The sequence below is a fragment of the Lacerta agilis genome, chromosome 3, assembly GCF_009819535.1.
Source record: "Lacerta agilis isolate rLacAgi1 chromosome 3, rLacAgi1.pri, whole genome shotgun sequence".
In the NCBI taxonomy this organism is placed as follows: domain Eukaryota; kingdom Metazoa; phylum Chordata; class Lepidosauria; order Squamata; family Lacertidae; genus Lacerta; species Lacerta agilis.
The window spans coordinates 35,708,100-35,728,853 of NC_046314.1; the positions used below are offsets into that span (position 1 = coordinate 35,708,100).

Consider the following 20,754-nt stretch of genomic DNA (forward strand, 5'->3'; position numbering starts at 1 on the left):
CATGTGACTATGGTCCTTAAAAGCAGTGAGAGAGCATAGCAGTTTTCTTAGAAACAAAGTCCACCACTGGAGCCAGGAATTTATGGCATATGACAGTATCTCACTGCCAGTGGCTATTACACCCCTCATGAGGTAACGTCATAGTGCTGGCCACTGTAACTTTAAAACCCACACAAGTCTCAAGCTTGTGAGAGGACAGCAAAGACTGTCCACTGCCAGCTACCAGCGGTACCCTAAGCTATGCATTGGGTGCAGTAAGTTGTCCCATGCCTATCTTCAATCGGCTCCAGAGAGTAACACTGAGAGTGGGCTTCAGCCCCATTGTAGTTATGCTATGAGAATTCCTCAGGGCAGTTTTATCCCCCATACCATTCAACAGCTATATAAAGCCACTGGGGGAGCAGCCATAAGGGGAATTGCAGCGTTGTCATCAGTATGCTGACACCCAACCCTCTTTCTCCATATCAGTCAGATGTGGCCCTGCAGGAACTGGACTGGTGTGTGTGCACAATGGTGGGCTGGATGAGAGCCAATACAGAACTTGAATCCTGGGAAGACTGAGGCTGTGGGTGAGTGGTTTCCAGATCAGGGAAATAGGTCAGTTGTCCTTTTCTGAATGGGATTGCACTCCCTCTTAAAGAGCAGGTACATTGCTTCGGAGTACATCTAACTTTGTCACCAGAGGCCAAAGTGACTTCACTAGCTAATACACCTGTCAATTAAGGATGGTGTAAAAGCTACAATATTTCAGGCAATGTCAACTTCCAGATTGCGGTAACCCAGTACGCTGTATCTGCTGCAACTAGTGCAGAATACTTTAGCAAGACTGCTGCAGGTGGTGCCCAACTGAGTGTGAAACACCTGTGCTGAATTGCACTGGCTGCTTTAATACTACCAAGACAGGTTTAAGGTTTTGCTATTGGTAAACAAAGCCTTGAACAACCCAGGACTATGATAACCTTGGAAAAGCCTTTGCCCTTTCTGGTCAATTCTTGGAGAAATTCTTTACCTTGCATACTTGTTGCCAGTCACTTGGTCTTACGTCCACTAAAACCAGGAGTTTTCGTGTGACGGCATTGGTTCTCTGGATTATACTTCCAGTGTTTATCAGGCAGATCCCTATAGAACTAAGGCACCAGTGTAAAACTCATATCTTCAACAAATAATTACTGGAAGGGTGACCAAGCTGTTGATGTATTACATCTGATTTGGTTTTGGTGTATTTGAGTTACTATGTCTGATTTATGCTTTGGCAAGAAGGTGGTCACTGCGGGAGGAGCAACTCACAATTATCAAGTGGTGTTTTCTGCCTTTCAAACAAGTAGAAGCATAATGATATCCCACTTTTGTGATGTAACCCTTTCAGGTGAATACCCATAGTGCCTTTCAATTTCATTCATAATTATTTGCATGAATTCAAGTAGCTCTTTATTTTAAAGTTACAGGAAAAATATAGGAAACCTGTTGTTTTGTTCAATTTCAATTACTTTTGCAAGTGCACTACATTTTGCCTTTTCAACTTTCTGAAGCAAGTTGAACTCAGGTATAAAAAAGTGTTTAAGCTCAGCTTCTCTGAGACAACCCACGAAACAATCCAGTAGTCTATTGAAGCATTTGTCAAGATTGGCTGCAAGCCATTCATCATCACGGGACCACTTGGTACATGCATGAAGAAAGGCAGTTTTGGCAAGGTAAGAATGGAATTTTTCAAACTGATTTCTGTTTTCATGTTTTGTTTTAAGCTGCTCCAGCAAATACTTCAGAAGCTTAAGACAATCTTTCCTGTTGGGAAATAGTAAAAAACACTGTGAAATATGTTATTCTGAAACACACATCCTACTAGGAACAATTGAGTTAACAGGGATATTTGCTATACACAGACCTGCTTGGGACAGGTTGTGCTATTGGATGGAATGTGTTGGACTTTTAGATAGCATAGCTTTACCTTTCCCACAAGTAACTTGGATGTGCTTTCATTTTCAGTTCCATAAATGATTCTAGAAATAGCTTTCCTCACATCAAGTTTTAAATATATTTTATACATTTCATCTCTCATCGCTGCCATTAGCTCAGTGCTGGCTCTGAGCTAGAGGGGATGGCAGCGGTGAGAGATGAAAAAGAAGAAAAGGGATAGTTATTTTGGCTATGTAAGTATCAGCATTCAGAAAATAATATCCCATTACTATATAGCACTGGTCCTTTAAAAGGTGGGATAGGACCCAATAGTATGCCGCAACATGAGCACTACCATCATGGAAATACAGTCGTACCTTGTGTTGCATTCGCTGCGGGTTGCGAAAGGTGCGGGTTATGAATGCGCCAAACCCGGAAGTACCAGAACGAGTTACTTCCAAGTTCACTTGTCGCGTATGCACAGATGCCTCAAATGACATCACATGGATGCGCAGAAGCGCCAAATTGCAACCCGCACAGACGCGGATTGCATACTGCTCATGATGCAAACGGGGCTCCGGAACGGATCCCATTCGCATCCAAAGGTACCACTGTATATGATAGAAGCTGAAGGAATGGGTTAAAAGTGAGTCCTGATTGTGAGGAAATTGAAGAATTTAACAATCTTCCAGCAATTCCAAGTGAAAAAATGAAACATCTTAACGCACCAATTACAGCCATGGAAATTCAACAAGCAATCAAGAATGTGAAACCAGGGAAGTCACTGGGTCCAGATGGACTGTCAGCCTGCTATTATAAGAAGCTGAAATAAACCCTATCACAACCTTTACAAGAGGTAATGAACTATATACTAGCCAAAGGAGTAACACCAAAGAAATGGAAGGAAGCATTCATTACATTAATTTCCAAACGGGACAGACCTAACATTTATTTCAAGCTACAGACCAATCTCATTACTCAACAATGACTATAAACTTTTTACATACATCCTAGCAGAGACATTTTAAAAATCCATAAAGACCAGGCGGGCTTTTTCCCTGGACAACAAATGAACAGTAATATAAGAAATGTTAATAATATACTGGGGTACCTAGAAATCAGAAATGACAAACCAGCAACTCTCATGCTAGTAGACACAAAGAAGGCGTTTGATAATATCTTGTGGAGCTTTATGAAAACACAAATTAACCTAATGGGATTTGGAGATACCTTCTGCAGAGGAATAGAGGCAATCTATTCGGAGGAGAGAGCAAAACTCTATAAATAGCAACATCACAGACAGCTGTAACATAAGGAAGGGAACAAGGCAAGGATGCCCCCTGTCCCCATTGCTATTTATTTTAGTACTGGAATTCCTGAGCAAGAAGATAAGGAGATGAGAAGATGAGAAGATAAGAGGTATAGTAATAAGAGGGAAATCTTATGAACTAAAAGCTTTAGCTACAGAGAACCCAAAGAAAACTTATTAAGAACATTAGAATTGATAAATTAATTTGGACAGGTGGCGGGCTACAAATTCAATAGCAAAAAAATAATAATTACTGGTTAAAAATACGGAAGTTCAAGAAAAAAGCAAGATCTGTAGCTTGGAAATCAGTAAAATTTAAATATCTGGGTATATGACTCACAGGAAAGAACATCAATTTATTTCAAGATGATTATGTCAGTACCTGGAAGGAGATAAAAAACAATTTGAAAATTTGGAGTAGGATAAATATTTCCTTTTGGAGAAGAATTTCTACGATAAAAATGAGTGTGCTTCCAAAAATGATATTTTTGTTTCAATCTGTCCCAGTGATAGGAACAGTGAGCTGCTTCAAAGACTGGCAAAAAGATTACTTGGACTGTCAAAAACCCCAGGATTAAGCACCAATTATTAATCAACATAAAGGAGAGGGGAAGTTTCACACTACTGTATCTGAAACTATCATGATGTAGCTTGCCTTTCCTGGATCCAGGAGTGGTTGACACTACAAACCACAGATTTGCTGGATCTAGAAGGATTTGACAAATCCCTTTCCGACCCTTTAGGAAGGAGGGGGAGTTGCATTCATCACGAGCCCAGCACGTGCGCAGGGGATGGTGGTATCCCCTGCGCCCACTGGCTGAGCCCTGGACGCGGTGCCCAGCCTGCTGACCAACCGGCTCAGCTGTTGGGTGTGGCTGGCTCCATTTAAGCCGGTGCGCGTCCAGGGCTCAGCCTACTCTTTCCTGCTCCCCTCAGCGCGATTTCCCACCCTCCCACCCTCTAGGCAGCGCCCCCTAGCGTCCCGTTAGGCAGGTTCGCTATGACCTTGCTATGGACCTCGGTTGGTCGCCGTTAAGGGGCCTGGTAGGAATTTTCCCACTTGGCAAATTGGCTTCCGCTTGGTGGTTTTCGCCTACCTCGTAGCAACTCGCCACAACTTTGGTTTGGCGGTTAGGCATTGGATTATCCCAGTTAGGATCTCGGTGGGGGGGGGAGGTTTGGCCATCACCTCCCCCCAAGGCTCTGAAGGGTACGTCAGTAAATGAGTCCGGGGGGGCGTGTCCCTGTCCGAAGCCACGGTGGGTGAGGGCCAAAGGCACGCCCCAATCCGGTGATCACTGGGTGAGGCCCTAGCTGATGTGCAGCAGGGTCCCTCACCTATCGGTGGTTAACCCTTCCCAGACTGCCAGCGCGACGTGCTGGAGTCGGATATTTGTTAGTTCCAATGCCTAAGCCAATACTGCTCAAATTCCGTAACCAATAAAGTTGTGGCCTTTTATGCCCATTAACCTTATTTCTGGTGTCCTGTATCGTCATTTCACCTCGGGAGGGATCGGGTATTGATATGCAATAGATACGTCTGGCATGCTTATTTGGGTTATGAGAAGGTCAAAGTACATAAAGGCTTCTTAAACCATATGGTTAGGAAATTATATACGGTGTGGGCCAAATATAAGGCCTTACTAGAACCCAAAATGCCTTGGTGGCTGTTCACGACAGAGGCATTCTTGGTTAAAAAGAAAAATATGAGAGGTAATTGGGCAACCTATAAAGAATTGCTGGAAGAAAAAGAAAATAAGTTATAACTCAAAAAATTCTAAGAATCTTAAACCACCTAACAGACTGGTTGCAATATTTTCAATTGAATGACTCTTTCCAAAAGGACAAAAAAATGGGTGTTTCCACAGATCCTTCAAGACTCCAAAAAGATCTGATCCAAACTAAATACGAAACACTCTCTAAAATGTATAGGCTCCTCCTTGACTGGGAGGTCAAGGAGGAGGAAGTAAAATCAGTAGTGGTACAGTGGGCTAGGGATTTTGGTTATAACATCCAAATGGAATCATGGAAAAAGCTATAGAGGGAACATATAAAATTCACTGCATGTTATGATCTAAAAGAGAACTGCATGAAAAATGCTCTACAGGTGGTATTTAACACCTGTAAAACTGGCCAAAATGGTTAAATCTAGGTCAAACACACATTGGAAATGCAGGGAAGCGGAAGGCACAATGATCCACATGTGGTGGGACTGCAAAAAAACAAACAAACCCAGAGAATTCTGGGAGATAATATGCAACAAACTTAAGAAAATGTTTAAATGTTCCTTCCCCAAGAAACCTGAAGCCTTCCTGCTAGGAATGAGCAATGAAATACCAAAGAAATTTAGGAGAATTTTCATGTATGCAGCAACACCAGCTAGAATTTTAATTGCAAAGGGCTGGAAAGGAGATGCTATCCCATCAAAACTAGATTGGCAGAACAAAATGCGAGAATATACATAACTAGATAGATTATCAACAAAATTCCGAGATGTCACTGACCAAAAATTTGATAGAATGGGATGTATACAGAGTCTATCTGAGGGAACACTGTAAAAACGTAAATCCGTTGGCAGGCCTGGATTGACTTTCTGCATGAAATTTGAGTACCTTACAAAATTAATGTAACTGAAACAACCTAGAAGAAAGGAAGCTTAGTGTGTACAGTGGTACCTCTGGATGCGAACGGGATCCATTCCAGAGCCCCATTGGCATTATGAGCGGTACGCAACCCGCAGTGCCACTTCTGAGCGGGTCGCGATTCAGCACTTCTGCGCATGCGCTTGACATCATTTGACGCATCTGCGTGTTCGTGAACCGCCAAACCCGGAAGTGACCCGCAGCGAACGCAACACGAGTTACGACTGTAGTTAAAGAATGTAACTTGGGAATCAATGGGGAGACTGGAGGACATGATCACAAAATGTTGCCTACAATAAGCATTAAGCATGGAATGAATGTTTTATTTCCTTTCTTTCTGTTGATTGCTTTGTGCCGTGTTGTTTTTAAAATCAATCTATGCATAATTTTAAAAGGGAAAGGAAAAAAATGGGTCCTGATTGAAGATACTTGCTATATAGGTTTAAACCATGGTTTCCTGGCTTAGATGCAACAGAAAAGTGCTATTTCCCAAACTCAAAAGTTTTGTACAGGCACAATGCTCACTCTCTGTACTGTACAATAAATCATAGTTTATTAGACTAACATAATTACCTCCGAGTCAGTGAATGCCAGCTGATTTAAGTGCACATTCTTTAATACAGGCTCTTGTTAGTCACCAACAATAGCTGGGAGATTAACAGAGCAATCCAAACTCCCTTTGTGCCGAAGGAATAGAAATGAGGTGTAGGTGTCTCTCTGCCCATCCAAAGAACCTCAATAGCTTCCTGCCAACCTCTACTTGTGGAGTGACTCACTGTCACTCTGTTAGCACTGAGTTCTCCCTTCTGCATATGTGGTTGGAAGTGCCACTGGTTGCAAGCCCCAAATTGGGATTTTCCACATCTGTTTTATTAGTTTTCCTCTTTAGAACATGGCAGTTAGTCAATCATTAGACCAGGGATCAGCAAACTTTTTCAGCAGGGAGCCGGTCCACTGTCCCTCAGACCTTGTGGGGGGCCGGACTATATTGGGGGGGGGGGGGCGAATGAACAAATTCCTATGTATACTGCATTTTAAATAAAAGAACACAGCATGCAAGAGCACCAGGCAGGCCCCACAAGTAATCAGAAGATGCATTTTAAATAAAAGGACACATTCTACTCAGGTAAGTCACCCGCCCCCCATGACTCTCCCCTCTCCCCGGTGGCTGCTTACCTGTGTCTTGCGAGCGGCAGGGGGATGATGAGCAGCGCGCGAAAGGGCTCTGGAGATGGGCTGCTTTAAATGACAGCCGCTCGAGCACTGCTGCTGCTGGCACCAACAAAGCCACGCCCCCTTCCTCTCAGCTCTAGGCAGGGCAGGGAGAAGCCGGGAGGAGGGAGGGAGGAGGCGCCACCGCAGTGTGTGAGAAAGGGGGGGGGAATGGTGCAGGCCGAACGATCAGCAATTCCCGGACCATCCGCTCGCCGGATCCAGAAGGCAACTGGGCTGGATCCTGCCCTGGGGCCGTAGTTTGCTGACCCATGTATTAGACCAGGCATCCCCAAACTTCAGCCCTCCAAATGTTTTGGACTACAATTCCCACCATCCCTGACCACTGGTCCTGTTAGCTAGGGATCATGGGAGCTGTAGGCCAAAACATCTGGAGGGCCGCAGTTTGGGGATGCCTGCATTAGACAGTTGTCACAGGGAGTTTTACCATATTCAATCATTCTTGATTTGAGCCAATGGAGATTCAGAATTTAGGCACCTCATCCATTTTATAGCTCTAGTCTAACCGATATGTTTGGCAGTACATTTAGTTAAGAGTTGTAGCCAGTAAATCCTTACAATTTCCCAGTTTCTTAAGCATTTTCTAGACTTATATAGTGGCTAAAACTGACAAAACAAATAGGAGAACAGTAGTTAAAGATACTAACCTGCAGCATTTTTGTCCATTTTTTTCACAACAAGTCTTTGAGTTGCCATGATTATGCATTATATTCTTCTCAATGTGTGAAAAAGAGAGTCGCCAAGTCTTTTCTAAGGTTTTTTTTTAAAAAAAGAAGCAATGTAAAATATTGGAAATCTCTCTTTAAAGAACATGTTGATTGAGCTATTTTTTAACAGTTTGTTAGTGACAGATTATGTGACCCTTTCAGCTACTATGTGAACACTGAAACTCATAAGCAAAAACTTTCAGCTGTGGAAAAGCACTACTTATGCCCTTGTGCTGGCTCTGGCCTAAATCCTACCACTGTGCATAGATATGCTGAGCAAAATCCAAGTCAAGTAGTATCTTAGCCTTAGAAAAAGGAGTAAGACCCAGTTCTTCACTTTTCTGCTTGTATAGGAAGTTTAGCTACTATGAATCAGAGAGCTTATCCCACTGTTGTTCAATTGTGCCTTTAGGATTGGTCTGCTATGACTGTTGCCCAGCTTTAATATTATTTTAAATAAGGAGTCTCTTAAGAAATAACAGAACAGGGACCCTGGTTCTTCAAAACATTTGTTGTTATTTACAGCACATAAAGAATACAGTGGTGTCCCACTAGACGAAAGGCATTCGCTAGCGGAAGGCTGTCTCGCGAGACGAATTTGTCAATGGGCTTGCCTCGCAAGACAAAAAAAAAAATTCTTTTTGTCAAACCGCTATTCTCCCGTTGGTGCTTCGCAAGACGAAAAATTCGCTATACAACAACACTTGCAGAACGAATTATTTTCGTCTTGTGAGGCACCACTGTAACCAATTACTGTAGTCTCTTGAAAATAGTCTATCAGCACACAACAGATAGAATACCTCATACAGTGACATGACTTTGTGCATTATGTATTTAGCCAGACAAAGATATGCTTTAGTACCTATTAAGCACTTTCCTTCTTTGGCAAGCTTGGGCACGAGGTAGAGTGGTTCCTTTAAAAAGGCATTCTTTACTTTTCCTCCTAGCCATTCTGTAATGTCCAGGCCATTCTTTGTACTCTCACACCAGGTCCGGTGCTTAAATTCCAAAGCAAGAATGATATCTACTGATATAACGGAGGGAGGCTTTCCAATGAGAAGTGTTACTGCTGGGCTTCCAGGCTTCTTTCTCTCTACACGCACTTCCAGATCTGTTGATGGCAACAGCAACAATCCAATCCAATACACTTTTACTGTGAGTGTTTCAGCAGGATTTACCCACCCCGCAATGATTTGAACAGGAAGTTAAGAATATGTGCTTAAAACAATACAGCAAGTAAGCAGCATCAGCTTCAGTTCTGGCACTTAATGCCGGCAGCTAACACAGACCTTGGAAAAAACAATGTGGTAGTGGCACTACAGTTCTGCTATTCTTACTCTGCAACAAAAAACCAAATTCCAATTTAAACACTATGTGGTGAACAAGAATACAGTGGACGCTTGGGTTGCAAATTCGATCCATGCGGGAGGCGTGTTCGCAACCTGCGCCGCTGCGTCTGCACATGCGGGTGAAGCAATTCGGCGTGTCTGCACATGTGCAAAGCGTGATTTAGCATTTTTGTGCATGCTCGAGCGCCGAAACCAGGAAGTAACCCGTTCCGTTACTTCCAGGTTCGGCTCGGTGCGCAACCCGAAATTGCACAACCTGAAGCGGCCGTAACCTGAGGTATGAATGTATAACACTATTATGTAAGGAAGCTGTAGGATTCAACTAACAGGCCTGGATAATGGAAGCCTGCCCAAGGATTTCTGCAAGTGCAACAGGTCTTGTCTGCCGTCTACTCCCCAAGTACCCCCCTCCAAATAGGCTCAGAGGTGGGTGGAAGAACTTCCAGAACAGGGAGGAGAGGGGAGATAGCTCCATTGGGCGAGCTGATATGCTTGTGCTCCTAGAACATTTGGAAAAGGGTGGTGTTGTTGAATTCTTTCCAGTATATTTTGGGTTATCTCTTAAAATATACAATATTTAATGTTTCCCAATAAAAATATCCAAAAGTAATATTCAATTTGTATAGAAAATGTTTACAATACCAAGTCCATTTTATATTGACATTTTTCTAACCAAATATTTCAGTTCAACTAACCTTTTGTTATGGCAACAATGGCAGGGGTTCAGCATTTAAAATTAACATGACTAGTTACTTTCTGCTTATCAAACTAATCTTATCTTCCATTTCAAGCAGCTGAGTTTTCCAATTCCACTGCAGAAATCCTACATTGCTATTTCTAATTGGTCCTATAAATTTCAGTGTGACTAGAGAACAATCATCTGTTTGCACACAGTATTTGAGGAGGGATGCTTATCTCTGAAGAGGAAGAAAAAAATTAATGCAATGAATACTTACCATCAATTTTTTTTACTTCTTGTTCAATAATCTTCCTCAGTGCTGACAGCATATCAGAAGATGAAAGATGCATTTTGTCATCTAAAAATTTTTCTAGACATGCATTTTTTCCAGGATTCCTTTTCAATTTTACATAGTAGAAAGCACCAGAAGCAGCAACATTGCAAGATTCTAGTTCAAGTCTCATATCAGGTACTTTGAGCATAATATCATATTCATTTGGGCTAGAAATCTGCAAGACAGACAAAAACAGTGATTCTGCATTTCTCACAATTTACAATGTCCCAGGATGTGTTAATAACTTGTGTTCTCATGACTCCAGACTAAAGGTCATCCTTACAGCCCTCTGGAGACAACCACTGAAAAGTGCTTCTGTGCAGTCATGTCATTTGAAAGACCCTTGCTAGGTGCATAATAGTGATCAAAACGTTTGACCTTTGGAAGCAAGTATTAGGGCTTAAACCCACAGGGGCAAAACTATGCTTTATTTCACCTGGGACAAAGACTCAATTTGGCACATCCACCCACGCGCATTTGCTTACACCCACACAGGCTGGCAGCCTCAGTGGCGCCCCTCTGGAGGCTTCACCTGGGGCAAAAAAGCTTCCCCCCCACCCCATAGCTACAGCGAGAAGTCTTTCTTTTGCCCCATGCTTTCCCTGGGAAAACCCACTGTTGAGTGCTGAATGGGAACAAACGTCAATCTTCCGAAAACTGACATTTGTTCTGATTCAATGGTAAACTGGTTTTCCCGAGAAAAGCGATGGGATAAAGTGCTTTCAAACGCCCCAGCTGCATGGAGGACCGCCGCATAGACCTACTTTCCAGAAGCCTCAATAGGAGGGCAATAATGCTGACATCACCCCCAAATCTCAGCATCCACGACTACAGTGTTTTTAAGGTTTGGGATCCGGCAGCTTTTGGACCAGTGCAAGGTAAGAAGCCCGAGCAGATGCCCCGAGCAGTCTCCAGCATTGCATCTTCCTTCTATTACCTACCTTCAGGTGCTCGTAGTAACTGCCGCTGCCCAGCACTTCGATGAAGGAGAAGCACGCTTCCCTCTTTATTGCTTTTACCAGGATGCCCCTGACCCTGTTAACCTGCTCCGCGGCCTTGGAGCGCTCCTCTTTAGCTAGTCTGAGCTTTTCCAGCACCTGCCTCAAGCTGCGGTTGCCCCTCGGGCCAGGCTCCTTCTCCGCCGGCTCACGTGCCTTCTCCTGCTCTTTCTTCCGGGAAGCTCTCCTCCGTGCGGAGGAGCTTTCTTTGCCTGGCTGGCCGACTTCTTCCTCCACTTTGGGAGGAGGATTCGCCTTCTGGAAAGCGACCCGCTTGTTGGGGGCAACTACTGCGCTTCCTTGCGGGGCGGGCTCTTTTTTTACCAGAGCACACACCGTCTGCTCGGCTTCCCGCGCCTTTTGCGCGCCTTTTTCCTTCCGGGAAGCTTTCTTCCCACTCGGGGCAGCAGCGCCGTTTGCTGCCTCGGCGTCGGGCCATTCCTCTGCCCAGATCGTGCACTTTCCCATCGCCTGCGTCTGGCATGGGATGCCGCTCGCGCCAGGCTCCCCGGGAGCAAGTATGCTCTTCTGTTTCCTCCGGGCCCCCCCTTCGGCTTTCCCCTGATGCGGCGTCTCCTTCTGGGAGCCTTTCTCTCCACTTAGGGCAGCAGCGCCGTTCGCTGCCTGCTGGGATTCCTCAGTTTTGGCGCGCTCCCTTGCATCTAGCGTGAGCTTTCCCAGCGCCTGCCGCAAGCCAGGCTCCTCAGGAGCAAGTTTGCTCTTAGCTTGGTCCGGCTCCTTCTGGGACGTTTTCATCCCACTTGGGGCATCAGCGCCTTTCCCCGCCTGCTGCGATTTCTCGGCTTTGGAGGGGCACGGTGCCTGGTCTCCCTCGTCGCCCCGTCTGCCCTTCTCTCGCCCCTTGGATTCCGTGGTGCCTTCGTCCTCTTTCCCTGCGGGCGCCGCCTCGCCTTTCCTCGCGCCTCTCCCTCTCCCGGCTCCACCGCGCCCCATGCCGCCCAGAAAAAGATGTCCTCGCTGCGGAGCTCGGCGTCTCCCGTGTCAGCGCCCCGCGTCCGCCCCGCCGCATATGAACTCGCTGGCCACGTGAACGGCCGCATCCTGAAAGAGAAACGAAACTTATCTGCTCTGGGCTGCGTGTCTGAACCCGCTCCCTCCTCGCCTTCCTTATTTTGGGTTGCGCAGTCAGCGGGTCTAAGATACTCAAGTACGAGGGCAGTTTAGAGAAAAGGCGAACGAGAGGCGGCATGAGAGAAGTTTATAGAAGTATATGCAAGGCATGGAGACGGTGGATATAGAGGAAAGTCCCCGCTGCCGCCTCCCTCATAGCATTAGAACTGGCAGGCATTCAATGAAGTTGAAGGTGGGGACATTCAAAGCGGGCAAAACAAAGTACATCTCCACGCAAGGCACAGCTAAACTATGGAAGTCATTCCCCCAGGAAGCAGTGAAAGCCACCAACCTAAGTAGTTTTAAAAGAGGAACAGGCAAAGGGCTCATCCACATTTTCATTTGCAGTAAATATCAGGTTTTCTTGGTAAAAGCTGTGGGACAAAAAATAAGTCCTTTGATCCTGTGGCCAGAAATCATGGCACAAAGGAAAGTGTGCATGATGGGCACACCCAGGATTTTTGTTAGGGGAGGCAGGCTTTTGTTGGGGGGGGGCAGAACCTCAGGCTTGTATTGATCTAGGGGGGACACCTGCCCCCCTGGACTATGCCCATGGATGGGCAGAAATTCATGGAATAGCAGGCTACTGATGGCTACTAGCCACTATCAGACTTGATGCTTCTGAATACCAGGGGCTGGAAATGAAAGGATCATGGGAGAGAGCACGGGAATTAAATTTTATAAATATATATCACAATACATTATTAGCTTAGGTCTACCCATTATATATCTCCCAGATTGGGGAACTGTCCCCCTCAGGATCCAAAATGGAAGATAATCTCTGATCAAAACTGTTTTGCACAATTACAGATAGAGAACTTTGACCTGCAGCCCACAACAAGCTTTGAGATGAGAGAATTGAACTGATCTGTCCCAACGCTTGTTGCAGAATATTTAACCACATTGTTAATAGCCAAAATATGTAGGAAAGCAGTGGCAGCAGCTCCCCGTTGGAACTGGTGGGGCAGAAAGCCAAATGTCTTGTGTCCAAAGCAAGCTAGGGCCAGATCCTCATTTTCTCTATGCATTTTGGCCAGTGTTATTTTTCTAGAAAAAGGTGCTGGAATCCAACATGAACACCTCCCTTGTTCTCTTGGAATGGCAATGGCATCCACCAGAGGGGTGCCGGAACTGAGTTCCAACGAGTTCTGGCTGGGGGAAAACCCCTGATTTTTTGGCTGCTATTGGCATAGGTACATACACTTGATGGTGTCTTGCATTCAGAGAATTGGGCCAAATGCAATTCAGGGCCATCTCATAGAGGGCACTTCCCAGAGGTGTGGGTATTATCATTTGCAGTGGCCCAAATTGTACTGTGGGTTGCACACACCCAGTTCCTTTTTCTGTAATTGTCCTCTAGAGTTAATGTACTTTCATGAATGACCCACACAAACAAAAGTTTTTCATTGTTTAAACTGCTGCTCTTGAAGGGAAGAGTCCCCACTCAGATCATGGAGACATACCGGTATATGAGATCAGGCCATTCCGGGTTCAGGGGCATATGGAGTTCTTTTTAAGATTTATGAATTAGGTGTGTTTCTAGCTTTTGTGCAAATAAGGATCTGGGAACTAGTAATCAACTTTAGCTTGCTGTGCCAGCAAAAGTGAGGTAATCTAGACTCACAGCAATAGTTCATGCTTGAATTTGCCCACTTTCAAACTTAGATTTCAAAAGAAAGGAAATCAAGTTTATTTTCCCTGACACGGATTCTTCTCCAATGACAGGATGGGGCTGGGTTAAAAATAATTTGGTTTACACAATTTAACTCATCCACCACCCTTATTTGTCTAGTCATGGCATGCAGGTGGCACTTTTCTCATAAATGAATCTGCTTGCTGGGAAACGCTCCAATTATTGAATGTTGAACCAGGTGCGTAAAAGCATTTCTGTACTTTTCTATTTGCTTTGAACAGGAACAATGAACAACTTCAACAAGAAGCTTCCCGTTTTTATATTGCTGCATAGAGAAAAATCTGCACATGGGCAATTCCTGCCTAGCACACAAGTACTGGATAGGAAAAAAGATGGCAGCACATTTTCTCCCTGTTTCTGATGTATGTGTGCAGAAAAGAGGACATTTGCATTGTTTTTTCTAGTACAGGAAATAAAAGCACATCACTATTGCATGAGGGTATGTCGATACATACTTGGTCCTTCACCCATATCTTATCCCTACAAGTTGGAAAACAGGTAGACACAGTTTTTAGTGGATAGGCAAATGACAAAGAAAGAGCTAAGTAACCCTTCCCCCCTTCCTCTGCACCTAGATTTTAGCCTATCTCAGGAACTTTTCCTATGAGGAAACAAAATCACTTAGTGAGACCTAAAGTACCGGTAGTTTGTTCCATAGTGGGGAAATAGCATGTGCAGCAGTTTCCTTTGCAGAGATGACCATGGCCGCATCCACACCATAGATTTAAATTGCATGGCTTCCTACAAAAAATAATAATCCCAGGAATTATTAACAGTGCTGGGAATTGTACTCTGTGAAAGGCAAACTACACTGACAGTTTTTGCCAGCTACTTGCATCAGCTAACCCGTTGGATAAAACTTTCCTACAATTCAATGTTTTGGCCTCTGATTTTACAGGGATGGAATATGCATGCGTTTAAATGCGGTTGCCACTTCTGGCAAGAGTTCCTATGACTCATAGCTGCATGTTGGACTGAGAGCCTCCAATACAGTAAAAGCTTTTGCATCAGGGTGTCACGGTGACAGGAGAAAAACTTGCAGCCCACAGCTGCATGTACCTGCCTCCACTGTGGCACACCACCAAGGAGCATCCAAAGATGCCGATAGCTGCATCAGTTCAATACACACATCACAAAGAGCAACAGGAAGCGCAGCAATCCTGAAGCTTGAAAAGAAAAGTTGCTATGTTCTTGCCCCACCCCACCCCCCGGAAACCGCTTTAAAAAACAAAACCATGAACTGATGCATGCCGCCCTCTCTGCCAGCAACAGCCTGCCGCTCGGTGAGTGAAAAAGACCTCTGCACGAGCGCGCTTTCAGCGTCGCATTTTGAATAAAAGGCTGGCAGCGAAAGCCGTGCTACTTTTGAGGGAGCCACCCACCACAACCTTCCCCTAACATTGGAAAGCGTGATGGTGGAGCTTACAGGAGATGAAGCAGCAGGGCAGGGCTAGTAAGTACGTTCTCATTATCTCTCCATAATATGTTACTTACATGGAGAGAAAAACGCTGGAGTAGGGTTTGTTTATCAGGAGACATGGACTTTTCCCAACACCTGACATGGCAACGTCACCTTTAATCCTTTTGCTAAATGTTTATTTTATGAATGGAGCTACCAGAGAAACATAACAGCAGCAGTGCTGTTGGTTGATAAGTATACTGTCATTTATTATTATATTATTTCATTTTTTTGCAAAAATGATTAAAACAAAAGTTCAGTTGCCTCCCATTTTTGGACATCCATGTGTGATTGGATCTGTAGAACAGATTAATAAAAACAAATGCATTTTTAAAACAAAAACAAAACCCTGACATTTTGATGTATATTGCATCTAGGATTGCTAGAACTAGAGAATTGGAAATAAGCAGAAGTACGGCATCTTGGTTTTCTCTTACAATTTTGGGTCTAGAGGGGTACAGTAGTGCCATGAATTCTACTCATATTGATCCAGAGCAGATTGCAATGTATAGTTAGCAGAGTAAAAACACATTGCAGGATTCCCCAAAAATAGACCAGAGGCAATTAATATTTTATCTTGCAGAGCTTTACTGCTACTGAAGGCAAATGAGCATAATGGTCACAAATCCAATACATTCAGGAATGGCACTGTCCATAGAAAATCCAGCGGCGACAGACTTAACTTAACCTCCAATAATTTCTAATAAGACTAAAACCTTAACACTAAGCATACTATATACCATACAGTCTTCACCCATTTGTGTAGGGTCTGCTTTCCATGGCAGCAGCTCGCAAAAACTATTTCCAGGTAAAAGGAGGAGGGAGAGCTCACCCCTGCAGAGAACTCATGTGGTACAAGAACCCAGTAGCTTTTCCAAGATGCTGCCTTGAAAAGCAGGTCAGTTGGGAAATTAGCTAAGTTATTTACCAAGTGAGGGGGATAGCTTAATGTGCATGATATCACTCATGTCTTTAATTTTTGACTTCTCTCGCAACATTGAAGAGTATGTTCATAGAGTAGGCCGTACTGGACATGCAGGGTAAGTGGAATATTCTATATATAGTGAATTGGTTCTCTGGAATGCGCCACTGTTACTTCTTAGAGGAACACCAGTGTTTTCTCCAGCACATTTTAAATAGACAGGCAGCCCTGTTTAGGGAAGCTTGTAATGTTCAACGGACTATTGTATTTTAATATTTTGTTGGAAGCTGCCCAAAGTGGCTGGGGAAACCCAGCCAGATGGGTGGGGTATAAATTATTATTATTATTATTATTATTATTATTATTATTATTATTATTCCTCATTTGGGGACATCCAAAAACAATTAGAAACCAGCTATGTTGCTGAGAGGCAAGTTGACATTCTACTTCAAAGAAGAAGAGGAAATGAGGTTTAAGCTGCTCACTAGTACTTCAGCCTAGGAGTTGCAACAGGGTATTTCGACTATTATTCCTCAGCACAACTCAATAAAATAAATCACTGAACTGCTTTTATTTGAGTTGGCTATCTTGACAGTTTTGCGTTTGTTTGTTTTTTAGCCGCACGGGGGAAGCTGTAACCCTTGTGACCAGGAATGATTGGCGGAATGCATCTGAATTGATTGACATTTTGGAAAGAGGAAACCAGGTAATGTTTATCATGCCCACACTAGCAATTAGCCCTCTCCCTGACTTTCCACCCAGACTTGAGGTGTGTCTCAAAAGCTCTTTAATAAGAAAATGTTTATAAGGTATTGAAACTTTGTTCTTAATATTTACTTGCTGTTTAAGATTTTGTACCATGTCTTACAATGCAAAAAAAAAAAAAAAAGGACCAGAAAAGCCAATGTTAACAAGCTGGTTTATGGAAATCAATTCAAACATAAAAAACAGCAAAAGGAAATAAAAATCACAAGTACAGGTATGGAAAAACAACTGACTTCAACTGGAATCAAGAGATAATAACTAAGGGTAGTTTAAGTTCTAATAATACAGATTGTGTATTTGAATATATTTATTTCTGGATGTAATGGTAGTATCTTGTAAAAAAAAAAAATTGCATGCATACTTAATGTCTGGGTGCATGTCTTTGTATTGTGGATGTTCAAAAGCACATCAAAGTGCAAGTAGATAAATAGATACCTAGATACCACTCCGACGGGAAGGTAAACGGCGTTTCCGTGCGCTGCTCTGGTTTCGTCAGTAGCAGCCTAGTCCTGCTGGCCACATGACCCAGAAAAACTGTCTGCAGACAAATGCTGGCTCCCTCAGCCAGTAAAGCAAGATGAGCACCGTAACCCCAGAGTTATTCACAACTGGACTTAACTGTCAGGGGTCCTTTCGCTTCTTTAAAAAAATCTCAAACCAGAACACTATTTCCGACTTTGCGTAGTTTGTAAACCGAATTGTTCTTAAACCAGACTGTTCTTGTGTGTTTAGCAGTTATCATAAAACTTATGGAAGGGGAAAATCTAATTTGATATGATGCAGAGAATGAATATTAGCCTTTTTCACTGTATTTAGACAAAATATTTAATTCATGGAACAATAAATATTGATGTCAGCTGTATGAAAGTATTGTTGCCATGATTTTCTAATTATCAGGTAATTCCCGAAGAACTTATTTCAATGGCGGAAAGATACAAGCAGTTTCAGATGAAAAAAGAAATGAAGAAAGATACGGGGAGATCTCGTGGGAGATCTCGAAGAGGTTTTTAATCCATACTTGAACACAGTGAGTGCCTACTGAAATGTTAGCAATAATTTCAAGTAGAATGCTTTATTGCTCAAGCTTTATGCACACTTAAAACATAACTTTTAAAAATCTGGTTGTCTTGAAATTGCTCCCTCCTGCCGGGCCCACTGAGGGGCGGCAGCTCCAGGGGCGGCGGGGGCTCAGGCTTCTTCTCAGTGGCGTCAGCAGCAGCTGCGACAGACTTGGCACAGGCTCCCCCCTCCGTTGCCTCCCCGCGTCTGCAGCCTGGCCCTGCCTGGCGGAGCGCGAGTTCGGCGTACCTGCCCGCCGTGCAGTGCCCTCTGGCTGCCCGCCACACCTAGCCCTGCCCGGCGGAGCGCAAGGGGCGCCAGAGGGATCGTCACACCAGGGCGCCAGATAGGTTTAAGACGGTCCTGTCCCTAAATTCTCTTTCTCCCCCATAATTGCATGTAAGTTTGCTCCCACAGGAGGATAGTACACCCAACTGGGGAAATGACCCATTGTTCTTGCCAAATCAGTTCTCTAGGCATGTGCACTTTCTCAAATGTTCCTACAATATAAAGGAAACATGCAAATATAATATGAAGCTTTCCTTTCCAAATGTTTAACGGTGGCAGGGAAGTGATTTGACGCCTGCCTGGAAATGTTTTGAAAGAGCAAGCCATAACTGGCATTGTAAATTGTTTATTTGTACTTGCATCAAAGTACTGAGTGCAAAATACATAATGAAAAGCGATCTTTATATTGTGGTGTTATAAACTATACCAGTGTTTTTCAACCTTTTTTGGGCAAGGGCACACTTGTTTTATGAAAAAAATCACGGGGCACACCACCATTAGAAAATGTTAAAAAATTTAACTCTGTGTCTATATTGACTATATATAAAGTAATTCTCTTGAATAGGAATCAAATAAACACAATTTTTCCCACGGCACACCAGGCAACATCTCGCGGCACACTAGTGTGCCGTGGAACAGTGGTTGAAAAACACTGAACTATACACGCTATCTCTACTTGCTCAAAGAAATTCCAGACAAGTTGAAAGTGAGGTACTAGATCACAGAACTTTCTTTTTCCATAGCCCACTCCCTAACTATGCAAGAGCCTATGTATTGCTGCTACCAGCAATTAACTTTATCATGGGACTATGGCCCTTAAAAGCAGTGAGAGAGCATAGCAGTTTTCTTAGAAACCAAGTCCACTACTGGAGCCAGGAATGTATGACATCAGGGGCGTAGCTAGCCGCTGGGCTGCCAGGGGCGTCAAGCCAAGCAGCACCCATGGGGGCGGGGCGTCGCTCCGTGCGCATGACATCATGACGCATGCGCACGGAGCGACGTCTCCGCCCGGGCCAGCTGGCCCGCCCCTCTCCCACTGCGCTCCGTGAGCAGAGCCGTCCCGGGGAAAGGAGAGGGGTTGGGCCAGCAAGGGGACTTTTTTCGCCACTGACTGGAGGCGGGCCGTGCACTGCTGCTACCAGGTGACGGAGCGAGCAGCAGCGCGTGGGGGTCACAAGCGGCGGCCCCTCCTGCCACTCCCCACGCACCACCAGTCACCCCGTGAGCAGCAGCGCTGCACGGACGGGGTGACAGAGGGAGCGGCAGCGTGTGGGAGTGGTGGGAGGGGCCACCGCTTGTCACCCCCCACGTTCCGCCGTTTGTTCCGTTGCCCCAGGAGCAATAGCACTGCACACACCGTGCGCTGCTGCTCCCAGGGTGACGGAGGGAGCGGCGGTGCGTGGGAGCGGCGGGAAAGGCCGTCGCTTGTCACCCCCACCCGTCGCTTGTCACCCCCACCCTGCCCTGTCAACCGGGGCGTCCCGCCCCTACCGCCCCCCTAGCGACGCCCCTGTATGGCATATGACAATATTTCACTGCCAGTGGCTATTGCACCCCTCATGAGGTAACGTCATAGTTGCTGGCCACTGTAACTTTAAAACCCACACACTTCTCGAGTTTCCTACTCTCCATGGGGTTAGGTTCACAGAACCCACTGGGCCTTCTTAAAAGGGTATGTGCATGCTTGTGAGAGGACAGCAAAGACTGTCCACTGCCAGCTACCAGCGGTAGCCTAAGCTATGCATCGGGTGCAGTAAGTTGTCCCATGCCTATCTTCAATCGGCTCCAGAGTAACACTGAGAGAGTGGGCTTCAGCCCCATTGTAGTTATGCTATGAGAATTCCTCAGGGCAGTTTTATCCCCCATACCATTCAACAGCTATATAAAGCCACTGGGGGAGCAGCCATAAGGGGAATTGCAGCGTTGTCATCAGTATGCTGACACCCAACCCTCTTTCTCCATATCAGTCAGATGTGGCCCTGCAGGAACTGGACTGGTGTGTGTGCACAATGGTGGGCTGGATGAGAGCCAATACAGAACTTGAATCCTGGGAAGACTGAGGCTGTGGGTGAGTGGTTTCCAGATCAGGGAAATAGGTCAGTTGCCCTTTTCTGAATGGGATTACACTCCCTCTTAAAGAGCAGGTACATTGCTTCGGAGTACATCTAACTTTGTCACCAGAGGCCAAAGTCACTTCACTAGCTAGTACACCTGTAAATTAAGGATGGTGTAAAAGCTACAATATTTCAGGCAATGTCAACTTCCAGATTGTGGTAACCCAGTACGCTGTATC

General features: G+C 44.7%; 1 protein-coding gene and 1 long non-coding RNA gene across 2 annotated transcripts; one reads left to right on the forward strand and one right to left on the reverse strand.

The window, feature by feature from the left end:
* Window positions 1–1,402: 1,402 nt before the first annotated feature.
* On the reverse strand, window positions 1,403–12,098 carry LOC117044561 (cyclic GMP-AMP synthase-like). Its single transcript, XM_033145378.1, has 5 exons — window positions 11,088–12,098; window positions 10,090–10,321; window positions 8,647–8,895; window positions 7,725–7,827; window positions 1,403–1,782 (listed from the first exon to the last, which is right to left on the reverse strand). Exons 1-5 carry the CDS (start codon window positions 12,096–12,098, stop codon window positions 1,440–1,442), a joined length of 1,938 nt encoding a protein of 645 aa, XP_033001269.1. The 3' UTR covers window positions 1,403–1,439.
* A 4,873-nt stretch (window positions 12,099–16,971) lies between these two features.
* Window positions 16,972–18,071, forward strand: LOC117044607. The gene is made up of 2 exons (XR_004426307.1): window positions 16,972–17,055; window positions 18,012–18,071. It is a non-coding gene; the product is annotated as an uncharacterized LOC117044607 (long non-coding RNA).
* The last annotated feature ends 2,683 nt before the right edge of the window (window positions 18,072–20,754 follow it).